At 41.6% G+C, this 18,401-nt stretch overlaps 1 protein-coding gene across 2 annotated transcripts in view; it reads right to left on the bottom strand.

The window, feature by feature from the left end:
- The window catches only part of EXOC3L4 (exocyst complex component 3 like 4), a 67,552-nt gene that overhangs the window by 9,079 nt on the left and 40,072 nt on the right, over window positions 1–18,401 (bottom strand). For both annotated transcript variants that reach the window (XM_020793560.3, XM_020793559.3), the window contains exons 8-9: window positions 16,804–16,918; window positions 3,876–4,010 (exon numbers count right to left, since the gene is read on the bottom strand). In XM_020793560.3, the coding sequence (XP_020649219.3) occupies window positions 3,876–4,010; window positions 16,804–16,918 (250 nt within the window). The remainder of the gene's footprint in view (window positions 1–3,875; window positions 4,011–16,803; window positions 16,919–18,401) is intronic.

The raw sequence follows: 18,401 nt of genomic DNA, 5'->3' as shown, positions 1-18,401 counted from the left end.
AAGTATCGAGGAAGAGGGAAAGGCAAAGCAGCTTGAGTCCAAGACCATGGAATGAAATGAGTATAACATCTGGGACAGAGAGAGTGCAATACACTGCCTCCTATACCTTGGATAATGTTTGTTCTGTTTGTATAGTAAGAGAGCAAAAATTGTTGGGAGTCCTATAATGACTGAACAATGGCTATGCTGGTCAGTTGGCATTAATTCCAACTGTCAAGATGGAAGAGTGGGAGGATGTCAGATTGAGAAAGGTTCAGGAACATAGCTACTATGCCCTGGGCGTCATGCTCAAAGTCACTACTGCTGATTAGATAAGAGTAATGGGACTGTGGGAGTAAGAGTAATGGGAAAATCCATTCTTTTAACATGTTTTATAGAATGTAAACTGAAAGAATGATACTCAGTCACAGTGACTTAAAGATCAATGACCTAAAGACCAATGACCTGTTTTAACAGATTTTGCATTAAAATTTGTATAAAGCTACTTAATGGTCTCATTTTTTTCTACCACCTAAAGGAAAACAAACACACAAAACGGGTATTTCCATACACATTTAAATTTGATAGTTCTTTAACTGCTATGACTCTAGACTAATAATAATAGTAGCAGCAGTATGCTACTGGTTAGAACTGGATATGGAACAACTGATTGTTGGGAAAGATGTACGATAAGGCTGTATATTGTCTCCCTGCTTATTTAACTTATATGCAGAACACATCGTGCGAAAGGCGGGACTGGATGAATCCCAAACCGGAATTAAGATTGCTGGAAGAAATATCAACAGCCTCAGATATGCAGATGATACCACTCTGATGGCAGAAAGTGAGGAGGAATTAAAGAACCTTTCAATGAGGTTGAAAGAAGAGAGTGCAAAAAATGGTCTGAAGCTCAATATCAAAAAAATCAAGATCATGGCCACTGGTCGGTCCCATCACCTCCTGGAAGGGGAAGATATGGAGGCAGTGACAGATTTTACTTTCTTCGGCTCCCTGATCACTGCAGATGGTGACAGCAGCCACAAAATTAAAAGACACCTGCTTCTTGGGATGAAAGCGATGGCAAACCTTGACAGCATCTTAAAAAGTAGAGACATCACATTCCCGACAAAGGTCCGCATAGTCAAAGCTATGGTTTTTCCAGTAGCGATGTATGGAAGTGAGAGCTGGATCATAAAGAAGGCTTGATACTTTTGAATTGGATGCTGGAGGCGACTCTTGAGAGTCCCCTGGACTGCAAGGTGAACAAACCTATCCATTCTAAAGGAAATCAACCCTGAGTGCTCCCTGGAAGGACAGATCCTGAAGCTGAGGCTCCAATACTTTGGCCATCTCATGAGAAAAGACTCCCTGGAAAAGCCCCTGATGTTGGTAAAGTGTGAAGGCAAGAGGAGAAGGGGGATGACAGAGGATGAGATGGATGGACAGTGCCATTGAAGCTACCAACGCATATTTGACCCAACTCAGGGAGGCAGTGGAAGACAGGAGGGCCTGGCGTGCTCTGGTCCATGGGGTCACGAAGAGTTGGACATGACTTAATGATTAAACAACAAAAGCATCATGCTGTCAGGTCAGTTCTGACGCATGGCAACCCTTTTTCAGGGTTTTCTAAGCAGAGAGTACTCAGAAGTGGTTTATCCTCCTCCTTATTTTGTGGGACATCAGGGACTGTGGAGCTTGCTCAAGGCCACACAGGCTGCCTTTTCTGGGATGCACAGAGGGGAACAGAAGTCCCAGCCTCTGGATAGCCTCACTGAGCTTTCCAACCAATGACTCTAAACTAAGGAATCCTCAAATTTGTAGTCTGGGGATATACTTTTGCTTTAACAAAAGATCTTCATTTGGCGACAACATAATAATCTTTTGCTTTGAATTAGAAATGTAAATCGTTTTGCTGATAATTGTTACCCTTTGAAGGATTAGCATGAGGAAGTTAAAAACCTCAAAGAAAACAGACACAGTGTTTGACCTCCCCTTGTCTTTTTTCATTCATTCCTAAGCTTCCTATACGGAGACCTCAGAGACAGGAAAAGTTTTATCCTGCAACGTCTACCATGCTACGCTGGCTGAGGTATTCTGTCAAAACAGAGTTGTATCTAGCAGTTTTGGTGCCTGTAGCTTTGGTGCCCTTAGGATTAACTTTGGTTCACATTTAGATTGGTATATATGGCGAAAAGACAGAAGATTGAGGAGGAACACTATACAGTGGTGCCTCACTAGATGATGTTAATTCGTTCTGTGAAAATCGCTGTTGTATGAAAACATCGTTTAGTGAAGCATGGTTCCCTATTGGAATGCATTGAAATCCATTTAATGCATTCCAGTGGGGAAAAATAGTTGTTGTTTTGCGAAGATCGCCGATAAGGAAACCGTTTTGCGAACCGCTGATCAGCTGTCAAAATCGGCGTCTAGCGAAAAATGGTCCCAAAACCACCCATTTAGCAAAGCGCTGGTCAGCTGTCAAAATCGTCGTATTGTGACAAACGGACCCGAAAAAAACCTGTCTTGTGAAGCACGGACATTGTCCAGCGAAAATCACCCATAGGGAAAGCCGTTTTGCGAAGCACCACAGTGCTTGCAAAACCCCATCATCTAGCGATTTTCTCATCCTGCAATGCAATCGTCTGGCGAGGCACCACTGTATAAATTCCGCCCTAAGCCCACCCCTTTTATATTTCCTTCTGACCTGGCAGTTGCAGTTGGAGGAGTAGCACTTACAGTGGGTAGGTTTGTGTTCTTCTAGCACCAAACGTTGGGGTTTCCTCTCAATTTCAGTGTCCTGGGTCAAAGCCCCAGCCCCCTCCATCCTTGTTCTGGCCCTGGTTCAACAGTAACTTTTCTAGTCGTTGCTTAAGCTATTAAAAGCTACAGTAAAGTTTCAATACCGCATTATAAAGAATGTCTTATCATTTGTTTTGGACTTTAACTCGCAGAATTCTCCAAGAATTCCACAGGCAGAATTCTGAGAGTTTCAGCCCACAAACGCACACCTCCAAAACCTACAGCCATTTGGAAAAGGGCCTACTGTATGGTAGCACTTTCAAATACTTGAAAGGTAGTTATAAACTGGAGGGGCAGGATCTGTTCTCAGTCATCCCAGAGTGTAGAACATATAATAATGGGTTCAAGTTATAAGAAGCCAGTTTTAGGCTGAATAGCAGAAAAAATGTCTTAACTGTTAGAGCAGTAAGGGAGTGGAGCCAATTACTGCGAGAGGTGGTGAGTGCTCCAAGACTGGAGGCATTCAAGAGAAAATTGGAAAACCACCTGGCAGATATGCTTTGATTTGTATTCCAGCATTGAGCACGGGGTTGGGCTTGATGACCTTACGGAAGCCCTTCCAACTCAATTACTCTATGAAGCTGAATGGCCTTTTCCAGCCCTGCTTCGTCCTGTTAGTGTTTAAAAAAGGAAGCTGCTATAGTGCTTCCCGGGAGTCATAGTCTTGCTGTCCATTAGGGTCAAGAGGTCGCCTCCTGAAAAACTACAACTCCCAGGAAGAACCACAGCAGCTTTCCTTTCCTTCCTTCCATTAAAAAGGGGAAGCAACTTGACAAAGGTTATGAAGCCTTGCAATAGGCCCTTCTCCAAATGAGCAAAAGGTAGGTGTCTGTAGCTGTTTGTGGGCTAAAACTCCCAAGATTCTGCCTGGAGAATTACTGGAGAATTCTTGGAGTAGGGGTCCAAAGAAATAGCGCACACACCATACTCATTATTATTTCATTCACTTGCCAGAGCAACAGGAAATTTCACCTGCATGTTTAAAAGCCATTCTGTGGATGCTCTTCCTGGGGTGTCTCTTCCCTTCATAATAATGGACACGAACCCCTCACTTTTGAATGTCAGCAATATGATCCAGCTGCAAACACCATTATTACCTTGCAAATAGGCTCCTTCAGATTTTTTAAGTGTTGAGAAAAATCCTCAATGACCCCCAAAATTTTCATGATGAAAGAATCCAGTGTTCTGCTGTTTATAATCCATGCTTTACTTAGAATCTTCTTAAACATCAGCTAGAGAAGAACACAGACACCAGAGAAACACATATCTACCAAATATTTAGATTATTAAAGCATCTTCATTTGAAATCAGCAATGAGTTACAAGTGACATAGTTACCTGGAACTAGTTACTTTGTGGTTAATTAAATTATATTCAAAAAGAAATGCATCAAGCAGGAAAAATGTTAACTGATGTAACAAGTAACACTTTCTTGCTCTTTTAAAAATTTACTTATGAAAACATCTATAGAGTTTTTTTCTATGTTCTCAGTAGTAAAGGAAGTATTTTTTAAAATAAGCTTCTGTATTTTTCTGAGTATCTTCTATGGGCAATATCATGTGTCAGTAACAAGCCATGCTGATAATGAATTGCATTTTTGACTGGAGTAATAATTCCACCCCCCATGGAGTGTGTATATTTCTTATATAACAAACAAACAAACACACAATAATAAAAAAAAATACAAATACGGGGGAGGGAGAAAAGAAAAACAAGACTAAACAAAACATAAACACAGGGAAGTGTTTACAATAATACAATATCTAATATAATCTTGACTCCATGGCTGTGTTACAATATTGTACTAAAATCCATAACATACTGTATATTATATTCTCTACTCATGTTTGTTTCTGGGCCCAATCATAAAACATTTTCCAGCTTTCTTTAACGTATATTCTTGGGTGTGACTGGAGTAATAATGATCACTGTCCCAAAATTATCTATCTATCTATCTATCTATCTATCTATCTATCTATCTATCTATCTATCTATCTATCTATCTATCTATCTATCTATCTATCTATCTATCTGTCTGTCTGTCTGTCTGTCTGTCTGTCTGTCTGTCTACATTACTATACTGCCCCAATAAAACACCATTTGATAAAAAAAAGACAATAAATATGTAATAAACTCTATTGCTAGCTGGAACTACCTTTATATAAAATATAAATTAAGTGAATAATGAAACTTCTTTATTTGTTTTATTTGTAGCCAATTGGTTTTTATTTGCTTTGTTTTCTCTTCTCTTTGCCTAATAGTGATCGGTTCCCCTGAATCGAATAGGTCAGTAATTCTATATAGAGCAGAAATAAGGCACAGTCAATTCACTGAAAATTGGAAGCCATTAAAATATGCCAATAATATAAATCTTGAGATGTATGATTTGGAAAACAATTTGGAGCATTTAGATTGTTGGCTGATATTTCTTTAAGATGAGATGGGGAAAGGTGTAAATATGCTTTTGAGAATTGTGGGGAATAGCAATTGGTCAACAGTTAAATTATAGAACAAGTAAGATGACAGTTTACTATGTTAAGATTTGTATTTATTACTTGTAACATTATGGATTGTCTTTTCTTTAGAAATAATTTTTAAATTAAAAATACAGTGGACCCTTGACTTACAGACGGCTTGACTTAAAGACTTTTTGAGTTACAGACTTCTCTGGCCGCAAAATTTAGGTTTGACTTGCAGACTGAGATTTGACTTACAGACCAGAAAAAAACCAAAATGGAACAAACACGGCCTGTTACGGGATTAATCGCTTTTCAATGCACTGTAGGTCAATGGAGACTTGACCTACAGACTTTTTGACTTGAGAACCGCCTTCCAATACAGATTAAGTTCTCAAGTCAAGACCCCACTGTATATAAATTAAAGCCCATTTGAACATTTCAGGATAATATTGACATCAGTAGAGAGCAATTTTATATAATTCAGTCTTAATTAATTTCCTAAAAATAGAGATATGGATGGTTCATGGCGAACCTTTGAGGGAAGCTTGTTCCAGAGAGAAGGGGAAATGACCAAGAAAGCTCAGCGCCTAGTGCCATCTTCTTTGGCCTCCTTGGGTATTGCGATTCTTGATACCAAGGACTGTGAGGAGTGTGTGGAATGGGTAGCTATTTTGTAGGTGGGACATTCCACCAATTATCTAGGTCCTAAACCATTAAGGGCTTTCTAGGTTATGACTGCCCCTTCATGGATTGCTGCCTTGTCGTGGCGGAGGGGCTTGAGTAACTCAGAGGAGCTATGGGCTATGCCGTGCAGAGCCACCCAAGATGGACAGGTCATACTGGAGAGTTTTGACTAAACACAATCCACCTGGAGTAGGAAATGGCAATGCTACTCCAGTATCTTTGCCAAGAACGCCCTATGATCAGAAACAAAAGGCTAAAAGATATGATGCTGGAAGATGGGCCCCTCAGGTCGAAAGGCGTCCAACATGCTACTGAGGAAGAGCGGAGGACAAGTACAAGTAGCTCCAGAGTTAATGAAGTGGTTGGGCCAAAGCCGAAAGGACACTCAGCTGTGGATGTGCCTGGAAGTGAAAGGAAAGTCCAATGCTGCAAAGAAAAATACTGCATAGGAACCTGGAATGTAAGATCTATGAACGTTGGGAAGCTGGAAGTGATCAAACAGGAGATGGCAAGAATAAACATCGAAATCCTGGGCATCAGTGAAGTAAAATGGACAGGAATGGGTGAATTCAACTCAGATGATTACCATATCTACTATTGTGGACAAGAATCCTGTAGAAGGAATGGAATAGCCCTCATAGTCAACAAAAGAGTGGGAAAAGCTGTAATGGAATATAATCTCAAAAATGATAGAATGATGTCAATACGAATCCAAGGCAGACCTTTCAACATCACAATAATCCAAGTTTATGCACCAACCACCATTGCTGAGGAGACTGAAATGGAACAATTTTTTGAAGATTTACAACATCTTCTAGAACTGACACCAAAGAAAGATGTTCTTCTCATTCTAAGGGACTGGAATGCTAAAGTAGGGAGTCAAGAGATAAAAGGAACAACAGGGGAGTTTGGCCTTGGAGTTCGAAATGAAGCAGGGCAAAGGCTAATAGAGTTTTGTCAAGAGAACAAGCTGGTCATCACAAACACTCTTTTCCAACAACACAAGAGGTGACTCTATACATGGAAATCACTAGATGGGCAATATCAAAATCAGATTGATTATATTCTGTGCAGCCAAAGATGGAGAAGCTCTATACAGTCAGCAAAAACAAGACCTGGAGCTGATTGTGGCTCTGATCATCAGCTTCTCATAGCAAAATTCAAGCTTAAACTGAAGAGAGTAGGAAAAACCACTGGGCTATTCAGGTATAATCTAAACCAAATCCCTTACAAATACACAGTGGAAGTGAAGAACAGATTTAAGGAACTAGATTTGGTGGACAGAGTGCCTGAAGAATTTTGGATAGAGGCTCATAACATTGTACAGGAGGCAGCAACAAAAACCATCCCAAAGAAAAGGAAATGCAAGAAAGCAAAGTGGCTGTCCAACAACGCCTTAGAAGTAGCAGAGAGAAGAAGGGAAACAAAATGCAGGGGAGATAGGGAAAGTTACAGAAAATTGAATGCAGACTTCCAAAGAATAGCAAGGAGAGACAAGAGGGCCTTCTTAAATGAACAATGCAAAGAAATAGAAGAAAATAACAGAAAAGGAAAAACCAGAGATCTGTTCAGGAAAATTGGAGATATTAGAGGAACATTTTGTGCAAAGATGAACATGATAAAGGACAAGAATGGGAGGGACCTAACAGAAGCAGAAGACATCAAGAAGAGGAGGCAAGAATACACAATTATATCAGAAAGATTTTGATATCCCGGACAACCCAGACAATATAGTTGCTGACCTTGAGCCAGACATTCTGGAGAGTGAAGTCAAGTGGGCCTTAGAAAGCCTGGCGAGCAACAAGGCCAGTGGAGGTGATGACATTCCAGTTGAACTATTCAAAATCTTAAAAGATGATGCTGTTAAGGTGCTACATTCAATATGCCAGCAAGTTTGGAAAACTCAACAGTGGCCAGAGGACTGGAAAAGATCAGTCTACATCCCAATCCCAAAGAAGGGCAATTGCACTCATTTCACACGCTAGCAAGGTTATGCTCAAAATCCTTCAAGGTAGGCTTCAGCAGTATGTGGACCGAGAACTCCCAGAAGTACAAGCTGGATTCCAAAGGGGCAGAGGAACCAGAGACCAAATTGCAAACATGCGCTGGATTATAGAGAAAACCAGAGAGTTCCAGAAAAACATCTACTTCTGCTTCATTGACTATGCAAAAGCCTTTGACTGTGCGGACTACAGCAAACTATGGCAAGTCCTTAAAGAAATGGGAGTGCCTGACCACCTTATCTATCTCCTAAGAAATCTCTATGTGGGACAGGAAGCAACAGTTAGAACTGGATATGGAACAACTGATTTGTTCAAAATTGGGAAAGGAGTACGACAAGGCTGTATATTGTCTCCCTGCTTATTTAACTTATATGCAGAATACATCATGCGGAAGGCTGGACTGGAGGAATCCCAAATTGGAATTAAGAGTGCCGGAAGAAATATCAACAACCTCCGATATGCAGATGATACCACTCTGATGGCAGAAAGTGAGGAGGAACTAAAGAACTTTGTAATGAGGGTGAAAGAGGAGAGTGCAAAAAATGGTCTGAAACTCAACATCAAAAAAACTAAGATCATGGCCGCTGGTCCCATCACCTCCTGGGAAATTGAAGGGGAAGATATGGAGGCAGTGACAGATTTTACTTTCTTGGGCTCCATGATCACTGCAGATGGAGACAGCAGCCACGAAATTAAAAGACGCCTGCTTCTTGGGAGGAAAACGATGACAAACCTCAACAGCATCTTAAAAAGCAGAGACATCACCTTGCCAACAAAAGTCCAAATAGTCGAAGCTATGGTTTTTCCTGTAGTGATGTATGGAAGCGAGAGCTGGACCATAAAGAAAGCAGACCGCCAGAGAATTGATGCCTTTGAATTGTGGTGCTGAAGGAGGCTCTTGAGAGTCCCCTAGACTGCAAGGAGAACAAACCTATCAATTCTAAAGGAAATCAACCCGGAGTGCTCCCTGGAAGGACAGATCCTGAAGCTGATGCTCCAGTACTTTGGCCATCTCATGAGAAGAGAAGATTCCTTGGAAAAGACCTTGATGTTGGGAAAGTGTGACGGCAAGAGGAGAAGGGGACGACAGAGGATGAGATGGTTGGACAGTGTCATCGAAGCAACCAATATGAATTTGACACAAGTCCAGGAGGCAGTGGAAGATAGGAGGGCCTGGCGTGCTCTGGTCCATGGGGTCACGAAGAGTTGGACACGACTAAACAACTAAACGATGACAACGAGGTTATGATTGGCACCTTAAATTGAGTAAGGAAACTAACAGGGAGCCAATGAAGGCATGACAAGACTGGGGATATGTCTTCATTAGACATGGGCATGAATGACAAATTGGGGTGGTTCGTGGCTATGCATGAACCACCCTCAAACTTTGAAAAACGAACTGGATTGTGGTTCATCTTTCCGGTTTGTGCCTGAGTTGAGGGGAACCTAATGCCTCCAATCCCCTCTGCTGCCCACCCACCCCCTTCCCGCTGCCCCCCATTACCTCCCTTCCTGGTCCTGCTGCTTCCCCCACTGCCACTTCCTCCTCCTCCTCTTCCTCCACCACTGCCATCTTCAGAGACAGTGGCTTGGCCCTCCCTCCATGAGCTGGGGCTGCCATCTCCACACATGGGCATGCCTATCCGCTGATAGGCATGCAGAGGCAACAGGCCTGGCTCCTCGAAAGGAAGGCTGGGCCACGGTCTGTAAAGATGGCAGTGGTGGAGGAAGAGGAGGAAGAGGAGAAGGCTCCAGGACCAGGTAGGGAGTCAACGAGGGCAGAAGGAAGAGGGCAGGGGACTGAAGCAAAAATGAAACACTAAGTAGAAAAAAATTGGCGCTTCATTCTATTTCAGCGAAACAGCTTGTTTGTAGTTTGCTGTGCGCCTATCTTGAGTCATCATTTCTGCTGGTCCCTGTCATCAGTCTGGCTGCTGCATTTTGAACCTACTGAAGTTTCCGTACTGCCTTCAAGGGCAGCCCTACATACAGAACATTATGGATGTCTATTTTAGAGATCACCAACGGACAAACTACTGTAGTTAGCTGGCCTTTCTTATCCAGATAGGGGTGTAGCAATACAGTGATTTTTTTTTCCTTAAGAGTATTGTTCCAACCTCTAATAATATATTAATTTAATAATTTTATTCAGTGTGGTTTGGATCCTAAGAGTTATTTTTAGGCATGCACCATGACTTGAGAGTAACAAAGAGAAACAGATTTTCAAAGGCACTCCTTGGTATGGTATGCGGTGAGACAACATGGGTTGCATGAACTGAACCACGAACCACGAATCATTCCTGTTTGTGGTTTTTAACCCCCTGGTTTGTATTTTGGTTTGTGCCCATCTCAGTCCAAGCTGAATCAAGCTGTTTTTCAAATGACTTTTTTCTTCTTCAAATGGCCAATATCAATGCACCAAAAAAAGGGGGGGGGGTTTCCAAATAAAATGTTCTGCCTGGGGTGTTGTTATTTGCATATGCATGTCGCAGCACTTAGTTTTGCGTAGCAGTTTCCTACTCGTGCTGAATTTCAGGGCGGTACTTCAAATTGTGGGTATGTGTGTGAGCACACACAGATGTAAGCGGAGGACAAAGCATCCCACATACAGATCAGGGGTTTAGAGGAGAAAATATTAAACTGGATGTACTGGAGATCTCTTTGCCAAATCTCAAAGGTGGCATGCACACATTTTCAGTGTATGCTTCTCTTAATTAAGGAGTTATGCATGGCTGAGAAAAGTGCCTTCCTATGTTCTGGTTTCTGCTAATCCTCCAACTGTATTTCCCTAGATAAATATAAGTCCGTTCCACCAGCTGGCAACTGTATTAAGGAGACAGGAACAAATTAAAATGTAAATCAGAGAGAAACTAAGTGGAATAAAAGTGTAGGTCAATGAGCTGTGATAAATCACTTTGAGATGCATGATATTCTTGATTTTCTGCCCAAGATCCTCAGATGCTTTCAGCTAGAAAATGTCAGTTTCCATGATGATGACAAGGAGATTTTGATATATATCCTGTCTGAACATCGGTCAGGTATATGGTTTGGAAACTCATTAGGGTGGGAAAACATGTCCAAAATGAATCTCTTCCATTTACCAAGAAAGGAATCAGGATGTCTTAGTGTGAAATCCTCTTGGAGGGAAGACAGGGAGAGGCCCATGAAACATAGTAATCATGGAGTGGCTGTTCTCTGGGCAGGAATATCACAAAGGAAGAGAGAAACAGAGGAAGGCATTTCTAGAAATGATGGGAAGACACATCTCTTTAGACTGGCTTATAAAACTGTATAGTATGTATTTATTGTGATGATTTTTAACAACCTCTTCACAGACTAAGATGATTTTAATGCCTTTTTGGTTGCATTTATTTTCTATTTAATTGGTGTTATGACTTAATTGTTTTTTTAATTCTGTTTTATGACATTCATCATAAGCTGTGCTTAGCACTACTTTGTTATGGGAAAGAATGGTAGAAATGTCATGGTAAAATATTGAGTTACGACCATCAGTCAACATAGCCTGGGATTGTCATATTTGACCGGCTTCTGGCAGAATGTTTTCCTAGTCCTATCTAGAGATTTCTGGTGGTCTCTTATTCAGCTACTATCCAGGTCTGGCCATGCTTAGCTTCTCACATTGGATGAGCTTGTGTGTCAGGGCAATATTGTGATGTCATGCTTGGGATAAACATAAACAAATTTGAAATGAGAGATAAGAGGGAAGCTGATGCTCTCCAGTTATTTGGTACTACAACTCCCATAATTTCATATCAGTGCCCATACTGGTGGGGCTTATGGGAGTTGTAGTCCAAGATATCTGAAGGACACTAGCTTGCATACTCCAAAGAAACTCTTGAGTTACTTCTCTTTAACAAATACAGTGGACCCTCGACTTACAGACTTTTCGAGTTACAGACTTCTCTGGCTGCAAAATTTAGATTCGACTTGCAGCCAGAGAATCGACTTACAGACCAGAAAAAAAACCAAAATGGAATAAAAATAGAATAAAAACCACTGGTTATGGGATTAATCGGTTTTCAGTGCATTGTAGGTCAATGGAGATTCGACTTACAGACTTTTCGACTTGCACCCACCATTCCAATACGAATTAATTCCTTAAGTAGAGGGTCCACTGTATATGGCAAACCTTTAACAAATCTTTAGGAAAGTTATTTCTCTGTTTAATTTTCAGAGTGCCCTGTGCACTCTGCACCTTGCAGTTACATAAGCCATTGAAAGCAACAGGACTTCTACATGTGCAAGAGACTAGTGCATACCACAAACACCATGAAAAAGACAACTATGTGCACAATGGACCATTGGGCTTGGGCTAAAATGAATGAGATTTGGGCCATGATAAACCCTGTTATTTCATTAGGTGTGAGTTGAAAGTCTGTTCTCTTTTCTCATTTTCATTGAATCTTAGATCACGTTAGCGGCTTTCAATAGATTTTTTTTTTAAAAAATCTGCTGTTCTTACTGCTGTTTGGCATTGCATTGAATTTTATTGATGTGGCAAGCTGTAATGAAGCCTGTGTAGTGTGAAAAGCTTTATATAAATTCTGTAGGGAGAAGAAAGGGAAAAAATGTGCATGTAAACTAACATTCAACAGGGACCTAATATATGAAACATTAATGGCCTTTCCACAGTGTTAAAATCTATGGCCTGAAAATGTAGACTCATTTTTAAAATTTAATTAATTAATTAGATTTATACCCCACCCATCTAGACCAAAGGTCTACTCTGGGCAGCATTACAAATTTAAAAACAGTAAAACCAATAAACATGCAATCAATTCAAGATGTTAAAATGTGAATTTAAGTTGCTGCAATAAATCCATCTGAAATGGATTTATGGGGTGATTTTCCATGAAACTTCTGCAATTATCACAATATATTTAAAGTTGTCGGCTGCAGCATTTTATAGCTTTTGGTAGGTTTTGCTGCTGTGATCTTTACATATTTCTCAGTTCTAGCCTGCTGAACATTGAATCCTGTGTATGTTGGGGAAGATGCATGGGTCAGTGACTGAGCATATATTTTTTATGTAAAGGGTCCCAACTTTATTCTTTGGCCCCTCTATTTAACACGACAATGTTATAGGTGATGGGAAAGAAACACTGCTGTACAGAGGGGTGGGGAAGACACAGCCAGCCCACTGACCGGTCCTACTAAAGAAGTAGATACGAAGAAATCTGACAAAGCATTTCAATCTTGTAGAGACAACCTCTGAGAGTTCATTAAAACCTACGAAACTTCTTGCCACCAGTGTGAGACTGAGGGAAAGAATGCTTCCCTTCCTGCCAAAATGTCTGCAGTTCACAAAAAATATCTGCATAGAGAATTAGTGAAGATGTGGTTTGGGCAGTTTCCTCTGTGGGAGACCACAACGTTCTTTCAACATCTATTACATTACGCTTGAAGAAGAGACTTTTACATCTGCTGGTAGAAGAGACCGGATAGGAGCAGTAAATCAAACCCAGGAAATGGATATGCATGATTATCAACACATAGAAAGTTAATGCCAAAACTTCTTATTTTTCAAGATACCTTCCAAACAATTTTAAGCATTTAACAATGAACAACTTTGCCCAAAGGCATAGGAATCCTGTTGTTCATAAGCTGGTTTTAATTCAGGCGGGAAGCTTTCTCTGGTGTAACCTTTCTCAGCTAATTGCTAGCATCTTATCGCTAGGACTAACGGTCTGAGAGCACATTTTACCTCAGTGCTGTTAACATGGATTCAGATTATTAAAAATCATTTGAGTAAGGGTGCAATTACACATTGAGAGAAATGGGAATTCTCCTGCATATACTTGCTGTGCAGATGCACTACAGGAATCGGGCCTCTGATTTAAGTGGCCACGCAGGAAAACCTAAAAAGCCTTCTTATTGTGCTGCTATAGAAACACCTGTGAATGGTGTGGTTCAAAGAACTACTGTAAAGAAAGTTTTTCCTTCCTCAACTACTCATTTCTTCATCTTGTATTTTTTTAAAAAAAAAACTCTTGCCAAATGGGAGAGCTTTGTTGAGCTGCAAAACAAACAAACATGGAAGAGAAGCTTTTAAAACAGTGTCTTGGGACAGAGGCCTTGCTGAGGTGATACTGTGTGTGCGTGTGTATGTATGTGTGTGTGTCTCACTTCCTTTGTGAGACAAGAGGCAAAAGGGAGGGTGGTTTGGCAAAGTACCACTGTGTGAGTGTAGACTTGACTCATCCTCCCTTTCTGCATTGGTTCAAGCGACCACATGCTTGAACTGATGTGAAAGGATGCGTATTTTTAAAACATAGAAACATCCCTAGGGATGGGGAAGCTGAGGCCTGATTCACATTTCTCATTGCGTTGTGTGATCAACAGAGAAAAATATGAGCCAGCCCGCTCCAAATCCATAGTATTTCCCACATCTTTTGCTAATGTAGTCATCACTTAAGTCAGTTTTCTGGCATCTCAATCCAGCAGAAAACTCATTCACAAAGAAGCCATTTCCATCAAAGTCTGTGGTGTTTACTCTCAAGTACATCTCCATACCCTTATACTCCTGACCTCAGCATAACTCTTTCATCCTTATAGATTTATAATGGCTGCTCAATCATTTACATCTCTTCTCTATTGTGTTAAATGGGATTTGCTCCCAGGTTAGTCTGTAGGCTCTGGAGGATGACAGCCTTAAGGTCCAGGCTGGACAATAAATAACCATTAAGAACTTACAAAGGAAAATTTTGTCAATTTATTCAGCCTGTGAGTAATTATCTTCCTTTTAAATTCACTTTGATATGTAATGCGTATGCTTTCAAGTCTCTATAAATGGTTCATGTCTCCTCTGGTCACACTCAAATCATTTAAATATAAGGCAGTAACGCCTACTTCCAACTGGATCTGCCCATCCTATGTGAACATCCCAAGCAGGCTGACTGAGGATGTTAACCCCAAGAGAGATCCAGAGGGAGAGAATGAGTAACCCGGACTTCTTGGTGGATGGTCCTTGGCTGTGTAATGAGCTTCCTCCTGCAATTTGTCTTTTCCCTTTAACTGGGGCTACTTCCATTGCCACAGAAGGGAGGTTCCTCCGGGGTTTTTCAAACCTTGGAAAGTTAGTTTTAAGAACAATGAACATGATGACATGCCAAAGCCACCCATAACTAAGAAGTGGCTTGATGGCACTCAGGGCATCAGGGCATCGTCCTGCCGTTGCTCAATTATGGGCAGTTTCAGCATGTCATCATCACATTCGTTTTTCTTAAAAGTAGCTTTCCAGGCATTGCTTGGAGAGTTTCAAAACAATGACTGGCCTCAAGTGGTTTGTACCGTGTTACACGAGTGCAAGACTGACGCCATTGGTCGCTGTGCCTCAAGCTGCACCAAGAGAGATCCCAAGAGAGGTCCAGAAGGAGAAAAGGAGAAACCCGGCCGTCTTGGTGCTTGCTCCTTGGCCGTGTAATGAGCTTCCTCCTGCAATTTGTCTGTTCCCTTCACTGGTGATTTTTTAAAAGGTCATTAAAATCTGTTATTCAGGCAGGTGTTTCAAAAGAGATAATGACCTGCAGAGTCATTATCCTTAACATGACCAGTTCCGACATTTTAAATGTTTATTGATGTAAATGTATTTGAATGCTTTCTGATTATGTTGTTCACTGAATTTTATCATTTTTATCTTTTATTCTGTTGGTCTTTTAATTACGCCGCTGTGTGTCTTTGTTGTAAACAGCCCCAAGTGACCCTCAGCCAGATGGGTGGTATGTATGTACAGTGGTGCCTCGCTTAACAATTACCTCGTTAAACGATGAATCCGCTTGACGATGAGGTTTTTGCAATCGCTTTTGCGATCGCAAAACAATGTTTTAATGGACAAAATTCGCTTCCCCACGATCGGTTCCCTGCTTCGGGAACCGATTCTTCGCATTATGACGATCGAAACAGCTGATCGTCGGGTTTCAAAATGGCCGCCCGCTGTGTAAAATGGCTCCCCGCTGTGCTTTAGGACGGATTTTTCACTGCACAGGCATCGGAAAATGGCCACCCTATGGAGGATCTTTGCTGGATGCTGAGGTATTTAGCCCATTGGAACGCAATGAGCGGTTTTCAATGCGTTTCAATGGGCTTTTTTTATTTCGCTTGACGAGGATTTTGCTCTACAGCGATTTCGCTGGAACGGATTATCCTCGTCAAGCGAGGCAACACTGTATGTATGTACGTACGTACGTACGCACGCACGCACGCACGCACGGACGCACGCATGCACGCACACACACATACATACCTAGAGAGAAAAGCTTTCTAGAAGCCAAGACACCCATTTAACTGGGGCTACTTCCATTGCCACAGAAGGGAGGTTCCTCTGGGGTTTTTCAAACCTTGGAAAGTTAGTTTTCAGAACTATGAACATGATGACATGCCAAAGCCACCCATAACCAAGAAGTGGCTTGATGGCACTTGGGGCATTAGGTCATCGTTCTTCCGTTGCACAATTATGGGCAGTTTCAGCATGTCATCATCACATTCATTTTTCTTAAAAGTAGCTTTCCAGGCATTGCTTCAAGTATCAAAATAATGACTGGCCTAAGTGGTTTGTACCGTGTTATATGAGTGGACGACTGGCGCCATTGGTCGCTGTGCCTCAAGCTGCAAAATGTCAAGCTGAGTATAATCATTTGCCTGGGCTCTTGCAGGGCAGTATAAACCATCGTGGAAATATGATATCTGTAGCACAAGCAAGATCTGTCTCATTAGTCAAGTTTCAAACTGAGCAGGGGAGGATTCATCCCACACTTGAGATAATACCCAGTGATTGTGTCTCACCAGGACCATGAACACAAATCCCTCCTGCATTCGAATCTCAGCAGCTGGATTCTGCCAGATTCCTAAAAATCCTCTTACCTGTGTTTTCAGCATTAATTTATTCAGAAAATATTTCCTGTATCTCAGTATCAGCTCATCCAGGTTTTTTTCCAGTTCTTCACAGCTGACGTTAAATCTTGTTCTGAAGTCCATCCTACAGGGAAGAAGTCACCAGAATAATGATGGTTACATGGTGAGTGTAAGGAACCTTGTATACATGAAAACAGATGCTGTCTCTCAACCTATTAATAGTAAGAAAAGCAGTAAAAAATATCCTACTTGGCAGAGAACAGTCCTCTGTTCAAAGAGCTGGCAGAGTCCTCTCTTGGAAGAGCTACTCAATCCAAGCCCAGTTTAAAAGGTAATGGTATAGGTAAAGGTTCCCCTTGACATTAAGTCCAGTCGTGTCCGACTCTAGGGGGCAGTACTCATCCTAATTTCCAAGCCACAGAGCCAGCATATGTCCATAGACAGTTTCCGTGGTCATGTGGCCAGCACGACTAGGTATGGAATGCTATTACCTTCCCACCGTGGTGGTACCTATTTATCTACTTGCATTTTTACATGCTTTTGAACTGCTAGGTTGGCAGGAGCTGGGACAAGCGATGGGAGCCCACTCTGTTGCGTGTATTCGATCTTATGACTGCTCGTCTTCCGACCTTGCAGCACAGAAGCTTCTGCGGTTTAACCCGCAGCGCCACCACATCCCTTGGTTTTTTAAAAGGTTACATTCCCAAAATATCTATATTAATTTTACCACTTCCATTAGATTAGAAGCTGCGATAGGAACAGAAATGAAAGTGAAATTAAAAGCTCTAAATTAAATGGTATACTGTCTTCTTACCAGTTGGCAATTTGCCAGTAATTACTGAATATTGGTAATAATTAAAATAAAACAGGGGGAAAGGAGCACTGAAAGTATAGCTGTGCACTCATCAAAGAATTCTCCCTGGATAATTCATTGGCTTCTCACTAATCAATTAATTTTATTTTCAAAAACCCTTGATGTTCAGTACAAATGCATTTATATTCAATAGAAATGCACTCACCAAAGAATTCTCCCCAGATAATTAATTGTCCTACTTTGCAGAGAACAGTCCTCTGTTCAAAGAGCTGGCAGAGTCCTCTTTCATGGATTAATTAATCAGTTAACTGTATTCATTTTACAGCAGTCCTTTCCTCATTCTATGAGCAAAGGACTGCTGGATAGCTCAGTGGTTTAGGACAGAGGTCCCCAACCCCCGGTCCGCCAGTGCCGGTTCAAGGCCTGAGTTGGACGGGGCTGTGAAGACAGATTACCCCCCCCATGCATTCATCCCCACACAGCCTGTTTGTGCCTGCATGCGCATTCCAGTGTGCCTGTGTGAGCGCTGTGCCACTGTTTGCACATGTGCATAAGTGCGTGCGTGCACACATGCACAAGCACTGCCGTTTGCACATGTGTGTGCCCCGCACAAGCACCACGCCACCACTTGCGCATGTGCATGAGCGTGAGAGAGAGAGAGAGCTCATTCACGCATGCGCACAAGCATGGAGGTGCCTTGCCTTCCCCAGCCTGTCTGTGGGATACAAAACGTTGGGGACCCCTGGTTTAGGAGATTCAGAGTTCGATTCCCCACTGTGTGTCTTTGACTGGC

Source organism: Pogona vitticeps, chromosome 1 (genome assembly GCF_051106095.1).
Source record: "Pogona vitticeps strain Pit_001003342236 chromosome 1, PviZW2.1, whole genome shotgun sequence".
Taxonomy (NCBI): Eukaryota; Metazoa; Chordata; class Lepidosauria; order Squamata; family Agamidae; genus Pogona; species Pogona vitticeps.
The sequence above is the reverse complement of the archived record's forward strand: the minus strand, read 5'-3'. Positions and strand labels throughout refer to the sequence as shown.